We start from the raw sequence: 20,140 nt of genomic DNA, 5'->3' as shown, positions 1-20,140 counted from the left end.
ATTTACTGTAATATTGTTAAATTTTGAAGTTTATTTTGTTAACATTAATGAACTATGAAATAACTTTAATGATCAATATATAATTAATATTAATATTTTTATTTATTTACAAAGTATGGTTTAGTATTTTTTTAAATAGTAGAGCACTATTTAAGTTGCTGTTCAGTATCCATTTTCAAAAACTATCGGTTAATTAATCAGTATCGGCCAGTGTGGTCCAACCTAGCTATCGGTATCGGTAAAAACCAATATCGGTCGACCTCTATTTTGAACCATGTTGCTAGTTCTTTTGTCTCTGATTGCAGGGTCTGGCAGCAATGGAGCCCATCGTAGCAGCCGCTAAGACCATGCTGGAGAGCTCTACAGGCCTGATCCAGACGGCCCGCTCACTGGCTGTCAACCCCAAAGACCCGCCCAAATGGTCTGTGCTGGCTGGACACTCCAGAACAGTGTCCGACTCCATCAAGAAACTCATCACCAACATGAGGTATTCACTAAATGTAGAACTTTTATTCTTTTAACTTTTACTGCACTGCAAAAAATGCTTTTCTGACTTCGATTTTTTCCTTGTTTCCAGCCAAAATATCTAAATTCTTAAAACGAGTAAAAATGATGGTCTGGTTTTCAGAAAAAAACAAGTCAAAATGAATTGAGTTTAACACTTTACAATAAGGTTCTTTAGTTAACATTAGTCAACCACATTACTTGACATTAACTAATAATGAACTGCACTTATACAGCATTTATTAATTTTTGTTAATGTTAAAGGATAACTATTGTCAAAATGCAACCTTGGCTGTTATTTTTTTTACTGTGAACGAGACAAACTTATATCTAAAAGCATAATTACGACAAACGAGCCGTTTTTGAGATTGACCGTGATTTAGTTTTGTGGTCAATGGCCGGTGAATGGGAGTACTAGGGGCATAACTTTGAGCGCATCAAAATCGATATTTTTACAACACTAAGAAGGCTCGACACACCATGAAACTTTGCTGGAAGTATCGCCTGGGTCTCTACACATGAACTCCAGCATTGAGAACATTGTTTGTGTACACAGAGTTTACTAAAAAGAAAGGTTTTGAACAACTCACTTTCACTGTTTGAGTTTCCGCTCACGGCCGTCTTGCCAGTCAAGAAGTGTCCATCTCCGAATGAAAATGAATGGACTCCATAGTCTGCAATATTAGGCTTATATGAGGCTCTTTTTACAACTAGAAGGTTAATATTGTTTTTCACTTGCGACAAAACAACGAATAAGCCGTGCATTTATATGGAAATATGCTTTAGGAGCTATCCATCCTCGCATTCGGAGATCGACACTTCTTCAGTGAAACAGTTCTTTTTACTAAACTCTGTGTACACAAACAATGTTCTCAATGCTGGAGTTCATGTGTAGAGACCCAGGCGATACTCCGAGCAAAGTTTCATGGTGTGTCGAGCCTTCTTAGTGTTGTAAAAATATCGATTTTGATGCACTCAAAGTTATGCCCCTAGTACTCCCATTCACCGGCCATTGACCACAAAAAACGAAATCATTGTCAATCTCAAAAACGGCTCGTTTATCGTAATTATGCTTTTAGATATAAATTTGTCTCGTTTACAGTAAAAAAAACAGCCCAGGTTGCATTTTGGCAACAGTTATCCTTTAATTTCAACATTTACTAATACGTCATTAAAATCTTGTTAACATTAGTTAATGCAGTGTGAACTAACATGAACAAACAATGAACAACTGTATTTTCGTTAACTAACGTTAATGAAGATTAGTAAATACAGTAACATGTATTGCTCATGGTTAGTTCATGTTAGTCAGTACAATAACTAATGTTTAACTAATGAACCTTATTGTAAAGTGTTACCGAGTTTTAGCTTGAAACAAGAAAAACCATCTGCCAATGGGGTAAGAAAAATTAGTTTTCTGTTTTAAATAAGATTCCTATCCCATTGGCAGATTATTTTGCTTGTTCTAAGCAAAAACTCACTTAATTTTGACTAGTTTTTTTTATGAAAAAGACTGATTATTTACTCGTCTTGATTTAAGAATTTTTATATATTTTGGCTGGAAACAAGACAAAAAATAGTAAGAAAAGCATTTTTTGCAGTGCAATTGTGAATGGCATTATATTTTCTTTGTATTATATTGATATACTCTCATGTAAATGTTTTCAGGGAGAAGGCTCCAGGCCAGAGAGAGTGCGACGATGCCATTGAGGTTCTTAATAACTGCATCCGTGAGGTGGACAAGGCGTCTCTGGCAGCTATCAGCCAGCAGCTCACGCCTAGAGATGACATCTCCCATGAGGTGAGGCTCATGATAAACTACAGCAATGTCTTTAAAGCTGAGGGCACAGTTTCATTTGGGCCTGCTAACAATCCTTACCATTGTAATTAATGCAATACAGAGGTATTGAAATATTGTGTTGTGTTGCAGGCTCTTCACGAGCAGATGGCAGCGTCTGTGCATGAGATCAGTAACCTGATCGAGCCGGTGGCCATCGCAGCCCGCTCCGATGCCTCTCAGCTGGGTCACAAGGTCAGAAATGTTTAATTATTTCTAAACGTGTTTCAGTGCATTTAGGATGTTTATTTGAAGCTACATGTGTGCTGTCATGTCACAGGTGTCTCAGATGGTCAGTTACTTTGAGCCGCTCATCATGGCTGCCATCGGTACAGCGTCTAAGATCCTGAACAGCCAGCAGCAGATGAGCGTGTTGGATCAAACCAAGACTCTGGCCGAGTCTGCTCTACAGATGCTCTACACGGCCAAAGAGGCTGGAGGAAACCACAAGGTGAGATGGCACCAACCAACAGAGCTGGGTAGATTACTTACAAATTGAAATCGATTACTGATTCCAAATTACATGACAACAATTCTAATCAGTAACGTAATCTAGGTAATATAATCAGATTACTTTTAGATTACTTTTGACCTACACTACCAGTCAAAAGTTTGGACACACTTAGGCCTGGTTTCACAGACAGGGCTTAGACTAAGCCAGGATTAGGCCATAGTTCAATTAGGACATTTAAGTAATTTTTATAAACATGCTTAGAAAAAAACATTACTGGTGTGCATCTTGAGACAAAACAAAGGCACTGATGTATTTTAAGATCAATCAGTGCAATTGTATTTCAGTTGAAACAGCTCAGACTTACATTTTAGTCTTGGACTAGGCTTAAGCCTTGTCTGTGAAACCGGGCGTTAATGTTTTATTTTATTTATTTATTTTTTAGTCAAATATTAATAAAAAAAAAAAACAATATTTTATTTTATATTTAATTTTATTTTATGAATGATTCTCAATTTGTTTTTAAGAAAAACTGAAGTTAAGATTTATTTTTTTCCAATGGAAAAAACTAATGTTTTGTCTTTGAAAGACAAAAGCCTTTCAATATTACATAATAATACATGGTTAAATAACCGACTGAGTGATAATTCAAATAAAAATGAATGTGTTCATCAGTACACTGCAAAAAAAAAAGGCTTTTCTTACTTAGTATTTCTGACTTGTTTCTAGTCAAAATATCTAAAAATTGCATCTTAAAAGATGCATTTACTAGATAAGCAGAACGACCCCCCCCCCCCAGGAAGCAAGTAAAATTATCTGCCAAATATTCTTAAAACAAGAGTAATTTACTGACCCCATTAGAAGATAATTGTACTTATTTTAAGCAAACTGCACTTAATTTAATTTTTTTTCCCTGGAAACAAGACTAAATATCTTAAGTCATTTTGCTTATCTAGTAAATCCATCCTAATTAAATAATTTTTACATTTTCTGGCTAGAAACTAAGATAGGCCTTTTTTGCAGTTGATGCAATGTTAAAACACTTCTTAAACTGGAAATGATTTTTGTAAATCCATTTATCAAGTGCTTTGTGATCATCTGACTAATGACTAGTCTATGTGTGAATGTCCACAAAACTAGACTTTCTGAGTGTGCATAAGCGGTAGACTATTTTAGAAAGGAAAATTGAAAAGATAAAAGAGAGGAATTAGAAAGAATCAATAAATGATGAACAATTTATTGCTATTGTGTGAATTATATGTAATCATGTAATCAATATAAAAGTCAATATATACAAGTATTTTAAAATGTAAAAATACTCTAATTACAAGTACTTCATTTTTGGAATCTGATTATGTAATTCAAATTAGGCTACATGTTATCAGTTACTACCCAGCTCTGCCAGCCAAACATGCTGGTCATGATGGTATTTTTAATTAAATATTGAATATAGTTCTCGACCTCACAGTTCTGCGTGTGTGTTTGTGTCCTCAGGCGGCTCACACACAGGAGGCTCTGGAGGAGTCGGTTCAGATGATGAAGGAGGCGGTGGACGATCTGGCCGCGACTCTGTCGGAGGCGGCCAGTGCTGCAGGAGCGGTGGGCGGCATGGTCAACTCCATCACTCAAGCCATCAATAAGATGGAAGACGGACCTGGAATGGAACCTGAAGGAACGTTTGTGGATTATCAGACCACCATGGTGAAGACGGCCAAAGCTATCGCTGTCACCGTTCAGGAGATGGTAAAGACTAGCACTACAAAAGTTAAAATTAGGAATTGGGGGAAAAATGTGAAAAGCAACTGACTGCTGGCCAAAATATAATATACTACATATGTGATCTGGGAAAACCCATCATTTTTTAGAAAATTCGAAAAAATTGGTTGAATGTCAATTTTTTTTCTCAAAATTAGGTTTTCATTCAATTATTATTCTATAACATCTTGTTCATCATCTCTGAAAATATCTTGGCAAAATGTACTTGTTTAGTGCAGAAAAATACCGATTTATTGCATCGCGATTCTCTCTTCAACAATTCTGAATTAATTCTGAGCTTGTTTTTTTTTGCATATGGTAAAAAAAAGTGCACAAGTTTCGTGTTAGTGCTAGTCGTGTTAGTCAGTTATGCTTTCAGAGCAGGACAAAACATCTGATATATGGGAATAGATCTGTGCATTAGTTTGAATGCAGCCTGTTAAAGCTGCCACTGTCTATGATCTTATCAGGAATAATCAAACGGCAATAATTCTGAGGAAAAAATAAACAATAACTATTGTCTGTAAACTTTCGGATACTTAAAGAACACTTATTTTATACAGGTTTTAAAAAGTAGCCTGCTCATATAATTAAAAAAAAGTACATTTTGCACAAAATAAAAATGTGCAGTAATATTGAAAAATTAGAATGTGACGAATCGTGATATTTAGTTGATAATGAAAATCTTAATTAAAAACATTGTGAAGAGTCACACTCCTACTTTTAAGATGGCAGTACTGACATACAGAGATGCAAGCTATAAACAAAAAGCATAGAAACTGCAATTTTACATTTTGTTGAAAGATGTAATTGCACAGCAGAAGAATTAATTGGGGAAAAATGTAGATGAAGAATTGTTTTGGAATTGGTTTATGAGGTACCTGAAGATTCCCACCTCTACAAACACAGTCAACCTATCAAAATAAACCACGTAACATATTTAATAAAGGTGTATCAATGCACATTCCCGCCAGTCCTGTGTAAACTACGGCACTCAAAATTGTATTTATTTATTTCTTTATTAATATCGTGAGATGGTGGAGCACAACAATACAATCTGAAGTACTGTAGCCAGTCACTTAACCGATCTTACTTGTCTCGATCTGCTCAATCTTGGTGATGTTAGTGCCCTAAACGATGATATAATAGACTATTTCACATCCAGAAATGAAAGATCGAATGAAGAAGTTACTAAAAAGGAGTCCGCTGACGGTTTGTTATTTTCTACACTTACTTTTCTAAATTTAAACTATTATACACTATACTATTCATGCTATCTAAACATACAAGGGGTGATTAAAAGTTCAGAGACTGTGCCCATGATAAACAATGGGAAACTGGAAAACTTATTACTTTCAAGCTATGGGCAGATAACTTCCAAAAGTTTTGGAACCCAGCTTTCATATGGTATCAAAACCTAAAACTGTCAAATTTCACCATGTGTTGGGATTTCCTAGATCACATCACATATGCACAAACAAAATTCAGGTTTACTACAGACTTTAACTAAAAGGGACATTAACTAAAAAGTAAGAATAATGTATAATAGTTAACCTGACAGGCATCCCTGACTAATTGAGTGTTCAAAAATATGAATATACAGTACAACAACACATATTAATCAAACTTTAATGATATTCGTTTAATGATTAATGATATTCAAAGCTGGTTAATTAAATCTGGTAATGTCCTCATGAATTATTAATTATGTTTGGCTCATCTGTTGGCTGAAAGACAGAGGTGGGTTGTAATCAGCTCTCAAATGCTCACTTTAAGTATGTACAGTAAATATTAATATATGTATTATGTATTATTATTATATTATATGAAACGCATATGTTTAGGTATATACATATATTTGTATATATTTTACATGTGTTTTCATTCATTTTCTGGTTTTGATATTATGCTTCAGAATTATTTCCAGAAGGGAGAATTATGTAGTATTTATAGAGAAGTAAAGGCTGACGGTGTGTTTCTTAAATTCTGTGTTTCCAGGTTACCAAATCCAACACCAACCCTGATGAGCTGGGCGGTTTGGCCAATGAGCTGACCACAGAGTTCGGTGATCTGGCATCAGAGGCCAGATGTGCAGCCATGACTGCTGAGAATGACGAGGTATTGTAACATATGGGTCTGTTTTCTGTAGATTTTCCACATATTATAATTCACATGAAACTTACTGCATTTTACTAGTCTTATTGAGAACATTTTAATTCATTGTAAAGGTATATTACCAGTCAAAAGTTTGGGGTCAGTAAGATGGTTTTTTGTGTGTGTGTAATTTTTTAATGATTTAAAGCAGTAATATTGTGAAATACTGATCCTTCAGAAATCATTATAATATGCTAATTTGCTGCTTAAAGGAGTAGTTCACTTCCAGAACAATTTTACAGATAATGTACTCACCCCCTTGTCATCCAAGATGTTCATGTCTTTCTTACTTCAGTTGTAAAGAAATTGTTTTTGAGGAAAACATTTCAGGATTTCTCTCCATATAATGGACTTCTATGGTGCCCCCGAGTTTGAACTTCCAAAATGCAGTTTAAATGCAGCTTCAAAGGACTCTAAACGATCCCAGCAGAGGAAGAAGGGTCTTATCTAGTGAAACTAACAATTTATATACTTTCTAACCTTGAATGCTCATCTTGTCTCGTCTTTGCGATACACATGTGTAGTCTTTGTAATCCGAGTCAATACAGTCGTTTTCTTCTTCAATTTCAAAATAGTCCTACATCGCTGTTTTACCTTTTTGGTAAAGACCTTTTTTGCACATTCTCTTTGTAAACACTGGATTGGTACTTTTGCAGCGATGTAGGACAATTTTAAAGTTGGTGAAGAACGAGATGAGGTGTTTTTGGCATACCCTAACTGTCTTGAACCGGAAAAAAACAGTTCACGCAGACCTAGACAAGACGAGCGTTTGAGGTTAAAAAGTGTAGAAATTGTTGGTTTGTTTCGAAAATGACTAATTATTTTGCTTGATAAGACACTTCTACCTTGGCTAAGGTCATTTAGCTCCATTTAAACTGCATTTTGGAAGTTCAAACTTAGGGGCACCATTGAAGTCCACTATATGGAGGGAAATCCTGAAATGTTTTCCTCAAGAATCATCATTTCCTATTGACTGAAGAAAGAAAGACATGAACATCTTGGATGACAAGGGGCTCAGTAAATTATCTGTAAATGTTTGTTCTGGAAGTGAAGTACTCCTTAAGAAACATTACTGATCTTTATCAGTGTTGAAAATGTGCTGCTTCATATTTTTGTGGAAACGGCTGCTTCTTTGATGAATTGAAGAACAGCATTTATTTGAAAATAGAAACCCTCTGTAATAAAATAAATATTTATATTAAATGAATTTGTTTCTAAAAAAATGATTAAATTCTTTAAAAAATATCTGAGACCCCTAAACTTTTGAATGTTACTGGAAAATTATTGAAAATGTAATAACCTTTTAGTTTTCAGCTGACCTCAATTTTTTTTTTTACTTCGCCACTAATCAGCTGTCAAATAGAGACCACTTTTGATCATCCAATCAATTCCTGATAAATATTCAGTTTCACTCTGAAGGCCCTATAAAATCCGTTTTAGTTTTTCCTAAATTCTGTTCTAATTAAAAAAAAAATCAGTTTTATTTATTTATTTGTTTATTTATTTTATATTTTTGGATTCCGTCTTTTTGTTGCTTTTTTTCTAGAATCTGTTTTAATGGTTTTAACTATTAATAATAGTTAATAAAACTATTAATCAAAATGCACGTCTAATTAATTGAAATTAATTAACTAATTAACAGAAATTTGTTAAAAGGCCTTGTGAAATGTTTTTTTTTTCTCAAATTCAGTTTTATTTTTACCAAATTCTGTGTTTTCCATTTAACTATTTGGATTCAGTTTTAATGGTTTCTTTAAAATTTAATAATCAAAATTATTAATATTATTATTTTTTTTTTTTTTCCCCAGAAATACTGTATTGTGTGTTTACATTTTCTCTGGTAAATTAATTCTGGTGAATATTTTTTTTTTCTGGTAAATATACCTTAAACAATAATGTTTGAATAATAATTAAAAGTAGTAGTGGTAATAGCAGTGGTAGTAGTACTATAATTACATTAAGTAATATATTTCTGTCACTGTTTCTTCAAGTTAAACAAACTTTTATTTTGAGGGGTTGCTGTGAAGACCTTGACGTTTCTGTTTATATCATTCTCATTAAATGAAGAGATTATGTTTATGTGTTCATGTACTCATGCATTGAGATGGCAGAGACTGAAAACTTCAGGCATCACACACGCTTCAGTATGTAGTGAACAAAACCGTGCATCTACACCATTCATTCACACAAAGACGAACAGAGCTAGTTCTAATTTATTCATCCCAAATTTGGCAAATTCTGTGACATTTCGCGTTAAACAGTTAAATTACATTTTTATGACTGCTTTCCACGATTCTGTCATTGCAGAAATCATAGGGCCCTACACTCTAAAATATGTCACATTACTGAAGTAAAATGAAGTACTGTGCATGAGGTTAAACTGATTCTTTGATTGAAAGCCCAACTAGATGAGGATTTAAAGTGTTTGTTGACTGTTATATGGATTGTTTGTTTTTCAGATCGGTTCTCACATCAGGAAGCAGGTGACAGAGCTGGGCTACAGCTGTACTGGTCTGGTCTCTAAAGCAGGAGCGCTGCAGTGCAGTCCAAACGACTCCTTCACCAAGAAAGAGCTCATCGACAGCGCTCGGAAAGTCTCTGAGAAGGTTCACAGTAGCTCTTCTCATATTGGACACATAGATGTCATTTCAGTCTTGATCAGACTCCTAATATCTCTATCCTCTCTCAGGTGTCTCACGTGTTGGCGGCTCTTCAGGCGGGTAACCGTGGCACTCAGGCCTGCATTACTGCTGCCAGTGCTGTTTCTGGCATCATCGCTGATCTGGACACCACCATCATGTTTGCCACCGCAGGCACTCTCAACCGAGAGAACGCAGAGACGTTTGCAGACCACAGGTAGTCCCCACTCGAAAACTACATTGCCCAAACTGCCCAGTGGACATTTAAGTGACCATTTAAGTAAGGTTTTTGAAGGGTCATGACTCCATGTCAACTCAACCAGAGATGAAAGCCAAAATATTAAATGTCACTGATGAATATTTAATGAAGAATCCACTTTTGTAGAGGGAGGTCAAAATGGCAATTTTCACATTATCATTATTATATTTTTACACAGATTTTACTAATAGAGCTACCAATGTCTGTTGAATTTAGCAATCTTTGTTGCATCATGTGCCAATGGTGATCATTCAAAAAATTAGAAAACGGCACGTTTGAAGTATTTCTCTAAAGTTTGCATGCCTGTAACTCAAGAAGTATTAAAGACATCTTAATGTCCTTTTAGATATTGGGTCTTAACTAGCTTTCCTTTTGGCATCTTTGTTTTTAGAGCCGTAAATATTATTTTTCCAAAGTATATGCATGACTATAACTTAAAGAAGTATTAAAGATATTGCACTATGATTTTAGAATATAGTTGTTAATAAACTTTTCTTTTGTAATCTTAATTTTCAAGGCCCTAGATCAGTCATTCCCAAAGGCGGGGTCCCGACCCACAAGTGGGTCGCGGGAGATTTTGTATGGGTCGCCAAGTCGAGCACTATTTTTCAGTGCGCTATATACTCTTGATTAAAATTTATGTGTAGTTCACCTATTAGCCGCACGAGGGAGCTCGTCGTTTTCTTCTTCTGCTTTCTTTTTTGTTGTTGTTCTTTAGCTGCGCTCTGCATCGCCTGTTTCACACAAACTTCGTCTGCAGTGCGTATGCGTTGCGTATTTTTTTCCGCACCCATGGATTGGAGCGTTCACACTGCACGCGGTTGCTGTCCAGCAGTGCGTCCCAGAAGCAGTGCGTTTGCAGCAGAGAAGTGATCGTTTCGGCAGAGTATTTTTTGCTGTGCTGCATGCGCTGAATTAAAGTGACAGCACATTTTTCGCTGTAAAAATGAACATGGATTGACACGAAAATGTCCCATAAATGCATATAAATGAAGTCCACTGTTTCACAGTCAACACGTGGCTTTTTGGCTAGGTTTAAAATAAGGAAAAGTACAGTTTTAAAGAAAAAGGGAACATAATACGTGCACTTGTCCAGGTAGAAAAGTTCTTTAAAGGATTGTTTTTAATAAAGATTGAATGCGAAACCAGCATGAGAGCCGACTGTTTCTGTCTGTGGTAAGTTTTAATTAAAATATTTTTTGATAGCCCAATTTCAACTAGAAAAGGAAGCTATAGCCTCCCTATGTTGTGTTAAAATGTGTTGCAACTTGCTTGAGCAACTTAATATACAAATCTAGAAGTCAAGTGCATTGAATAATACGTTGTTTTTTATTGAGTTTAAACGTGCATGTCTGTTATTGTATTAGTGAACTGTGGTAAAAGTGGATCACAATGCTAAAAAAGCACTTTTGGATTTGAAATCAAAATAACGGATACATATTGTGTTTGTGTTAAACAGCATTTTCTGCAAATCTGCATTTTACTTTAAAAAAAGTGCTTTGTCAAATATCTGTATCTCTTTTAAATAGTTAAGTGGAAGCATGACCTTAAAAATGGTCATACATAATTTGTTAATGCATAAATTCTCTTCGTGATATTTGAACTATATGGGCCTAATGTTTATTGGGTCATAAGGATTTATCGACTTTAAAATGTGGGTCCCCAGAAAAAAAGTTTGGGAAACACTGCCCTAGATCATTCAGTCCCTGAGATATGAGGATCTCAATGAGGCTTAATGTTCAGATTGTTAAATGTTACCCATTTTCAGTGGTCGAAATCCAAATGTTGGTCACTTTGTATATAGCTGATACTTATTTTATTTAAACAACAATGTCTGAAGAAGAAATAATGTTGACATTAGAGTTGTATCCTGCTTCTCTCTATCAAAGATGGCATATTGTGATATGTTTAATACTTCTGGAGTTATAAGCATGTGAACTTAGGAGAAAGAGTATTTATGGCACTCGACAGGTATGTTCAATGCAGTTGTTTTGACAGAAAGAAATGAGATGCATCTCTAGTTTTAACATTATTTGTTCTTCAGAGATTTCCCTTTAAAGAAAAGAAATATCATATTTTTGCAAACTGACCCACAATTTGTTTTTGACCACTAAAAATGAGTAAGTTTGATTTAATGATTTAATCCTGGAGCCATATTGAAATTCCAATATCTCTGGAACCGAATCTCATAGGGCAATAAAAATAAGGATTCCAATAGGAAAGTTTGTTTAGAGCCAATATCTACAAGAGCTTTAAGATATATTTAATTCTTCTTGCAGACATGCACACTTTAAAAAACCATGAAAAGTGCTGTTTTACCCATTTTTTAATGGTCACTATTGGCACAAAATGCGACAAAGATTGCTAAAATCTTAAACTACCAATCTCTATGTAAAAATAAGATGATGCTGCCATCTTTCTGAAGTCATTTTTACCCCCCGTAACTCTGAATCTACGGTAAAAAATTGCTATTTTGACCCCATTCTAACAAAATAGTGGATTACTCAGTAAATATTCATCCATGACATTTAATTTTTTGGTTTTCATGGCTATTCATGTCTATCTTTGCTCAGAATAAGTATTAACAATATCCAAAAAATTGAAGTGGGGAAGTTTTTGAACTTTGGTTGATTTGACAGGAATTACCCAACTATTGTTCACACACAGGATCAAATTATGGATGTGGAATGACGGGAAACAAACCTGTTGATTAGCTCTTCTGTTTAAGCCACAGGAACACTGTCATTTTTTTTTTTTTTTTCCCATCCTGTATGTGTTTGCTCGTCCTTTAATCTCAATCCCCCGGTTTCACAGACAGGGCTTAAGCCTAGTCCTAGACTAAAATGTAAGTCTGAGCTGTTTCAACTGAAATAAACTTGCACTGACTGAACTTAAAATATATCAGTGCCTTTTTTTGTCTCAAGATGCACACCAGTAATGTTTTTTTTTCTAGACACGTTTATAAAAAATACTTAAATGCCCTAATTGAACTATGGCCTAATCCTGGTTTAGTCTAAGCCCTGTCTGTGAAACCGGGCCTACATGTTTTACCATTAGTGGATTTCTGATAGTAAGAGTTTTTGTTTCCTGTGGTTTGTCAGAGAGCACATCCTGAAGACTGCTAAAGTTCTGGTGGAGGACACGAAGCTGTTGGTGTCTGGAGCAGGAGCGAGTCAAGAGAAACTGGCTCAGGCTGCACAGTCGTCCGTCCACACCATCACCAAACTGGCTGATGTGGTCAAACTGGGAGCAGCCAGTCTGGGCTCTGAAGACCCTGAGACACAGGTACTGACACACACACGTCCTGTCCTGACTGCTTTAAAACAGGAAACAGCAACCTCTTCACTGAAAACACTGTTAACCTACTGTCAGAATGTGTGAGTGTGTGTGTGTGTGTGCGCGCGTGCGTGCGTGCGTGCGTGTGTCCAGTGCTTGGCAACAATTCTAAGGTTTCTGCTGTTCCTATGGCAACAATTAATAATTCATGGCATATTCTCAAAGCTTGTTATAGCTGTATTCTTCAAGGAAATTCAGCCATCAAGACAAAGTTTAATTACACAGTGATCTCTTTTTCAGTTCATGAACATGATAAAAACTTCAACCCAATTAAATCTCCATTACTGTATTTGTATATATACTCCATATACTGTACTCTGCCTTATCTTTTTTTTTTTTCACTTTTCCACATGCAGCAACTGTTTCTGAATGGATTATTTCTAGATCTAGGGATAGTAGACTGATATTTAATTGACTAGCATTAGTACTTACATAACAGCTTTCAGTTGTTATATAACCCCTGTTGAAAAAAACAGCATATGATCGTTAGGTCCTATGCTGGATTATGCTGGTCTTTAGCTGGTTTATGCTGGTCCTTTGCTGGTTAATGCTGGTCCTTGAGCAGCAACATGACCAGCATTAACCAGTAAAGGAATGGCATAAGCCAGCAAAAGACCAGCATAATCCAGCAAAGGACCAGCATAAACCAGCAAATGACCAGCATAAACCAGCAAAAGACCAGCATAAACCAGCAAAGGACCAGCATAAACCAGCAAAGGACCAGCATAAACCAGCAAATGACCAGCATAAACCAGCAAAAGACCAGCATAAACCAGCAAAGGACCATCATAAACCAGCTAAAGACCAGCATAAACCAGCAAAAGACCAGCATAAACCAGCAAAGGACCAGCATAAACCAGCAAATGACCAGCATAAACCAGCTAAAGACCAGCATAAACCAGCAAAGGACCAGCATAAACCCGCTAAAGACCAGCCAAGGCCAGCATAAACCAGCAAAGGACCAGCTAAAGACCATCATAAACCAGCAAAGGACCATCATAAACCAGCTAAAGACCAACATAAACCAGCAAAGGACCAACATAAACCAGCAAAGGACCAGCATAAACCTGCTAAAGACCAGCATAAACCAGCAAGGGATCAGCATAAACCAGCTAAAGACCAACATAAACCAGCTAAAGACCATCATAAACCAGCAAAGGACCATCATAAACCAGCTAAAGACCAGCATAAACCAGCAAAGGACCATCATAAACCAGCTAAAGACCAACATAAACCAGCAAAGGACCAACATAAACCAGCAAAGGACCAGCATAAACCTGCTAAAGACCAGCATAAACCAGCAAGGGATCAGCATAAACCAGCTAAAGACCAACATAAACCAGCTAAAGACCATCATAAACCAGCAAAGGACCATCATAAACCAGCTAAAGACCAGCATAAACCAGCAAAGGACCAGCATAAACCTGTTAAAGACCAGCATAAACCAGCATGGGATCAGCATAAACCAGCTAAAGACCAGCAAAGGACCAGCATAAACCTGCTAAAGACCAGCATAAACCAGCAAGGGATCAGCATAAACCAGCTAAAGACCATCATAAACCAGCAAGGGATCAGCATAAACCTGCTAAAGACCATCATAAACCAGCAAGGGATCAGCATAAACCAGCTAAAGACCAACATAAACCAGCAAAGGAGCAGCATAAACCTGTTAAAGACCAGCATAAACCAGCAAAAGACCAGCATAAACCAGCAAAGGACCAGCAAATGACCAGCTTAAACCAGCTAAAGACCAGCATAAACCAGCAAAGGACCAGCATAAACCCGCTAAAGACCAGCCAAGGCCAGCATAAACCAGCAAAGGACCAGCTAAAGACCATCATAAACCAGCAAAGGACCATCATAAACCAGCTAAAGACCAACATAAACCAGCAAAGGACCAACATAAACCAGCAAAGGACCAGCATAAACCTGCTAAAGACCAGCATAAACCAGCAAGGGATCAGCATAAACCAGCTAAAGACCAACATAAACCAGCTAAAGACCATCATAAACCAGCAAAGGACCATCATAAACCAGCTAAAGACCAGCATAAACCAGCAAAGGACCAGCATAAACCTGTTAAAGACCAGCATAAACCAGCATGGGATCAGCATAAACCAGCAAAGGACCAGCATAAACCTGCTAAAGACCAGCATAAACCAGCAAGGGATCAGCATAAACCAGCTAAAGACCAACATAAACCAGCTAAAGACCATCATAAACCAGCAAAGGACCATCATAAACCAGCTAAAGACCAGCATAAACCAGCAAAGGACCAGCATAAACCTGTTAAAGACCAGCATAAACCAGCATGGGATCAGCATAAACCAGCTAAAGACCAGCAAAGGACCAGCATAAACCTGCTAAAGACCAGCATAAACCAGCAAAGGACCAGCAAAGGACCATCATAAACCAGCTAAAGACCAGCATAAACCAGCATGGGATCAGCATAAACCAGCTAAAGACCAGCAAAGGACCATCATAAACCAGCTAAAGACCAGCATAAACCAGCAAAGGACCAGCATAAACCTGCTAAAGACCAGCATAAACCAGCAAGGGATCAGCATAAACCAGCTAAAGACCATCATAAACCAGCAAAGGAGCAGCATAAACCAGCAAAGGACCAACATAAACCAGCTAAAGACCATCATAAACCAGCAAGGGATCAGCATAAACCAGCTAAAGACCATCATAAACCAGCAAGGGATCAGCATAAACCAGCTAAAGACCAACATAAACCAGCATGGGATCAGCATAAACCAGCTAAAGACCAGCAAAGGACCATCATAAACCAGCTAAAGACCAGCATAAACCAGCAAAGGACCAGCATAAACCTGCTAAAGACCAGCATAAACCAGCAAGGGATCAGCATAAACCAGCTAAAGACCATCATAAACCAGCAAAGGAGCAGCATAAACCAGCAAAGGACCAACATAAACCAGCTAAAGACCATCATAAACCAGCAAGGGATCAGCATAAACCAGCTAAAGACCATCATAAACCAGCAAGGGATCAGCATAAACCAGCTAAAGACCAACATAAACCAGCAAAGGAGCAGCATAAACCAGCAAGGGATCAGCATAAACCTGCTAAAGACCATCATAAACCAGCAAGGGATCAGCATAAACCAGCTAAAGACCAACATAAACCAGCAAAGGAGCAGCATAAACCAGCAAGGGATCAGCATAAACCAGCTAAAGACCATCATAAACCAGCAAGGGATCAGCATAAACCAGCTAAAGACCAACATAAACCAGCAAAGGAGCAGCATAAACCAGCAAGGGATCAGCATAAACCAGCTAAAGACCATCATAAACCAGCAAAGGAGCAGCATAAACCAGCAAGGGATCAGCATAAACCCGCTAAAGACCAGCATAAACCAGCTAAAGACCATCATAAACCAGCAAAGGAGCAGCATAAACCAGCAAGGGATCAGCATAAACCAGCTAAAGACCAACATAAACCAGCAAAGGAGCAGCATAAACCAGCAAGGGATCAGCATAAACCTGCTAAAGACCATCATAAACCAGCAAGGGATCAGCATAAACCAGCTAAAGACCAACATAAACCAGCAAAGGAGCAGCATAAACCAGCAAGGGATCAGCATAAACCAGCTAAAGACCATCATAAACCAGCAAAGGACCAGCATAAACCAGCAAAGGAGCAGCATAAACCAGCAAGGGATCAGCATAAACCAGCTAAAGACCATCATAAACCAGCAAAGGAGCAGCATAAACCAGCAAGGGATCAGCATAAACCAGCTAAAGACCATCATAAACCAGCAAAGGAGCAGCATAAACCAGCAAGGGATCAGCATAAACCCGCTAAAGACCAGCAAAGGACCAGCATAAACCAGCAAGGGACCATCATAAACCAGCTAAAGACCAGCATAAACCAGCAAAGGACCAGCATCAAATCTACCTAACCAGCATATGCTGTTTTTTTTTTCAACAGGGACTTCATATGTGCTTTGACACTTCTTCATTTACTTGTCTTGTACAGTTCTTCAGTGTTTTGCTCATGGCTACATATATTTCGCTCCATTTTATGTCATTATGTTCATGCAAAGGTTGTTCCAGAGCTAGTCCCATAATGATGCTGCAGTCTAAGATACTGTGTTTGTTGTATCTCAGGTTGTTCTGATCAATGCGGTGAAGGATGTGGCTAAAGCTCTTGGTGACCTGATCAGCGCCACAAAGGCTGCGGCCGGCAAACCTCACGATGATCCCGCCATGTTACAGCTCAAGAACTCTGCTAAGGTATGAGATAAATAGAGCAGGAACATCCAGTCTGTTTCTGCCTGAGGCCTTTGATCTCACTGAAAATGACAGTTCTGATTATTATGGGCTGCCGGATAACATTAGGTGACCTGAAATCAGTTCTTTTGACCTACAAAGTGAAGAACTGCTTAGGATTTACTTTCACATCAGTGGTGGCGTTGTGAACTAAAACTAAAGTTAAAAGTATAAAATAGTTTAAAAAGTTTATATTAGGAATGTTGGATTAGCATCCAAGTAAAGTAATACGTTTAAAAAATAATAAAAATGAAGAAATCATATAAAACTAAAATTTTAATGAAAACCTAAAATATGAAAAGCTTACTCAAAATATTAAGGAATGCTATAATAGTATTTAAATAATGCTAAAATAACACTGACTCACACAAATTAGAGAAAGAGTGTATTTAATATAGGACATTCATTACCACCTGCACAAGTTAGATTATTGTTTTATTGTATTTTATTATACTTAAATCACACTGGATTACTTAAACAGAACATACGATCATGGCTGGGTGATATATATTGAATATTTACAATCAATTCTTCATTATTGGTTATTATTAAATTAAGCAACTTGTGAATATTGCTTAATTTAAAAATATTTGGCTTTTATGTTTCCTAAAGAGCCTGTCATTCGATTATGTTTTTAAAATTGTGTGGATTACTATTATTATGTATTTTTTAGCAGTTTTATTAATAGTGAATGTTAAAAATATGCCTTTATTGTTGAGATAAAAAGAGAATAAAGTAATCAAGTATCAAATGTTTAAAAAAATCTATGGAAAAGTACAGAACTATTTATTTATGTATATAATCTTAATATAAATGATCCACAATATTCTGATGACCAGTATTTACTATTATTTGTATTTTATTTGTTTCTTTAATGAATTGGTCTGATTTGGTTTACCAGGCAACTCTTCTTCTGTATCAGGCTTTGGGCAAAGCTGTATAGATTAATAATATTGGCTAAACTTGAAGTATTATTAGAATGCATGTATTGTCTTTTGATTGAGTACTTTAAGCACAAGTCATAAGTCATAATGCATAAGTGTGTCAAGAGTTTTCCTGTGTGCTGTTTCTGTGGCATCAGGTGATGGTGACGAATGTGACATCTCTACTGAAGACGGTGAAGGCCGTGGAGGACGAGGCCACTAAAGGCACACGAGCACTAGAGGCCACCATAGAGCACATCAAACAAGAGCTGGCTGTAAGAGACACACTCTCACTCAACTGTGCTGAAATGAATGCACTACCATTTACATCACTACATAAAAGTCAGAAGAATATTGTAAGGACTACTGGGATGATCATGTGTTTTGCTGGTGTTCAGGTGTTCAGCAGTGCAGATCCTCCTCCAAAGACTGCCACTCCGGAGGAGTTCATCCGCATGACCAAAGGCATCACGCTGGCCACGGCCAAAGCAGTGGCTGCTGGGAACTCCTGCCGTCAGGAGGATGTGATCGCCACCGCTAACCTGAGCAGACGAGCCATCGCTGACATGCTGCACTCCTGCAAGGTGAGACCACTTTTTGCATCAGGGTTTGGAAAAATATAGAATTTGATTTAAGCATTTTCCAGGTCTGGAAAAGTATAGAAAAAATATAGCAGAGTATGGGGAAAAAAAAAAAAAAAAAAATATATATATATATATATATATATATATATATATATATATATATATATATATATGTATATGTATATATATATGTATATGTATATATATGTATATGTGTGTATATATATATATATATATATATATATATATATATATATATATATATATATATATATATACACACATATACATATATATACATATACATATATATATACATATACATATATATATATATATGTATATATATATATATGTGTATATGTATATATATATATGTATATGTATATATATGTGTGTGTGTATATATATATATATATATATATATATATATATGTATATATATATATGTGTATATGTATATATATATATGTATATGTATATATATATATATATATATATATATATGTATATGTATATATATGTATATGTATATATATATATGTATGTATATGTATATATATATATATATATGTATGTGTATATATATATATATATATATATATATACTTTTTTTTTTTTTTTTTTTTTTTAGATTCTTTTCTAGATTTCTTTTCTAAATTCTGTCCCTCCACACTAGACTGTACTGTACTGTAGATTTTCTCAACTAGTTTATATTTTTAAATGACAATCAACCATTTTTTGAATTTAGGTTACATGCACTACAACTCAAGCTTTGAATAAAAATAAACATATTTATTCATTTTACTTAAAATACATGAAATACATTTACTGTAATACATGAAATGCATATAACATGTAACACTCTCAGTATTTATTGTTTAATTAATCTAAAAGAGTTGTCGACTTTTTTTTTTTATTTAATGAAAATAAATTGATTGTACAAGAAGTGTGTTTTCATAGCAGCTTGTCAAAACATGACTGAATGAATTCAAGGTGCACTTTTTCACTATGCAAAATGCAGGTTATAATATGCATTTGGGGTTTCTTCTCACTATATCCTTTGTACCATATTACATATCCTCAAGTCTCTTTGCAAAAATAACAAATATATACAGACTTGTATATGCACAAGAGAACTATTAAACTTAGCATATATTCCAATGAACACTGAGCCACCTATTATGCCATCAGCCAATTTTGCGGTGTACCACAAAGTATGCGTTAAAAAGACCTAAGGCTTTGGAAAATGACATGCTGCCCTAACAAAGCCAAATTTTAAACACTTTTTACAGTACCACTCTTTTTATAGACCTTTGAACTTGGCAAACTTTATGCCATCAGCCCATTTCATGTCATGGTTTCTCTTCTGCCACAGAGGAAATTGGACATTAGGCCTTGAT

General features: G+C 36.0%; 1 protein-coding gene across 4 annotated transcripts in view; it reads left to right on the top strand.

Moving 5' to 3' along the window:
• The window catches only part of tln1 (talin 1), a 145,953-nt gene that overhangs the window by 106,621 nt on the left and 19,192 nt on the right, over positions 1 to 20,140 (top strand). For all 4 annotated transcript variants that reach the window (XM_073829977.1, XM_073829976.1, XM_073829975.1 and 1 more), the window contains 12 exons: positions 306 to 487; positions 2,173 to 2,305; positions 2,435 to 2,536; positions 2,622 to 2,792; positions 4,287 to 4,535; positions 6,546 to 6,665; positions 9,161 to 9,307; positions 9,391 to 9,557; positions 12,701 to 12,884; positions 17,069 to 17,194; positions 18,312 to 18,428; positions 18,552 to 18,737. In XM_073829977.1, the coding sequence (XP_073686078.1) occupies positions 306 to 487; positions 2,173 to 2,305; positions 2,435 to 2,536; positions 2,622 to 2,792; positions 4,287 to 4,535; positions 6,546 to 6,665; positions 9,161 to 9,307; positions 9,391 to 9,557; positions 12,701 to 12,884; positions 17,069 to 17,194; positions 18,312 to 18,428; positions 18,552 to 18,737 (1,884 nt within the window). The remainder of the gene's footprint in view (positions 1 to 305; positions 488 to 2,172; positions 2,306 to 2,434; positions 2,537 to 2,621; positions 2,793 to 4,286; positions 4,536 to 6,545; positions 6,666 to 9,160; positions 9,308 to 9,390; positions 9,558 to 12,700; positions 12,885 to 17,068; positions 17,195 to 18,311; positions 18,429 to 18,551; positions 18,738 to 20,140) is intronic.

Source organism: Garra rufa, chromosome 23 (genome assembly GCF_049309525.1).
Source record: "Garra rufa chromosome 23, GarRuf1.0, whole genome shotgun sequence".
Lineage (NCBI taxonomy): Eukaryota > Metazoa > Chordata > Actinopteri > Cypriniformes > Cyprinidae > Garra > Garra rufa.
This window is presented reverse-complemented; position numbering and strand designations above follow the sequence as displayed.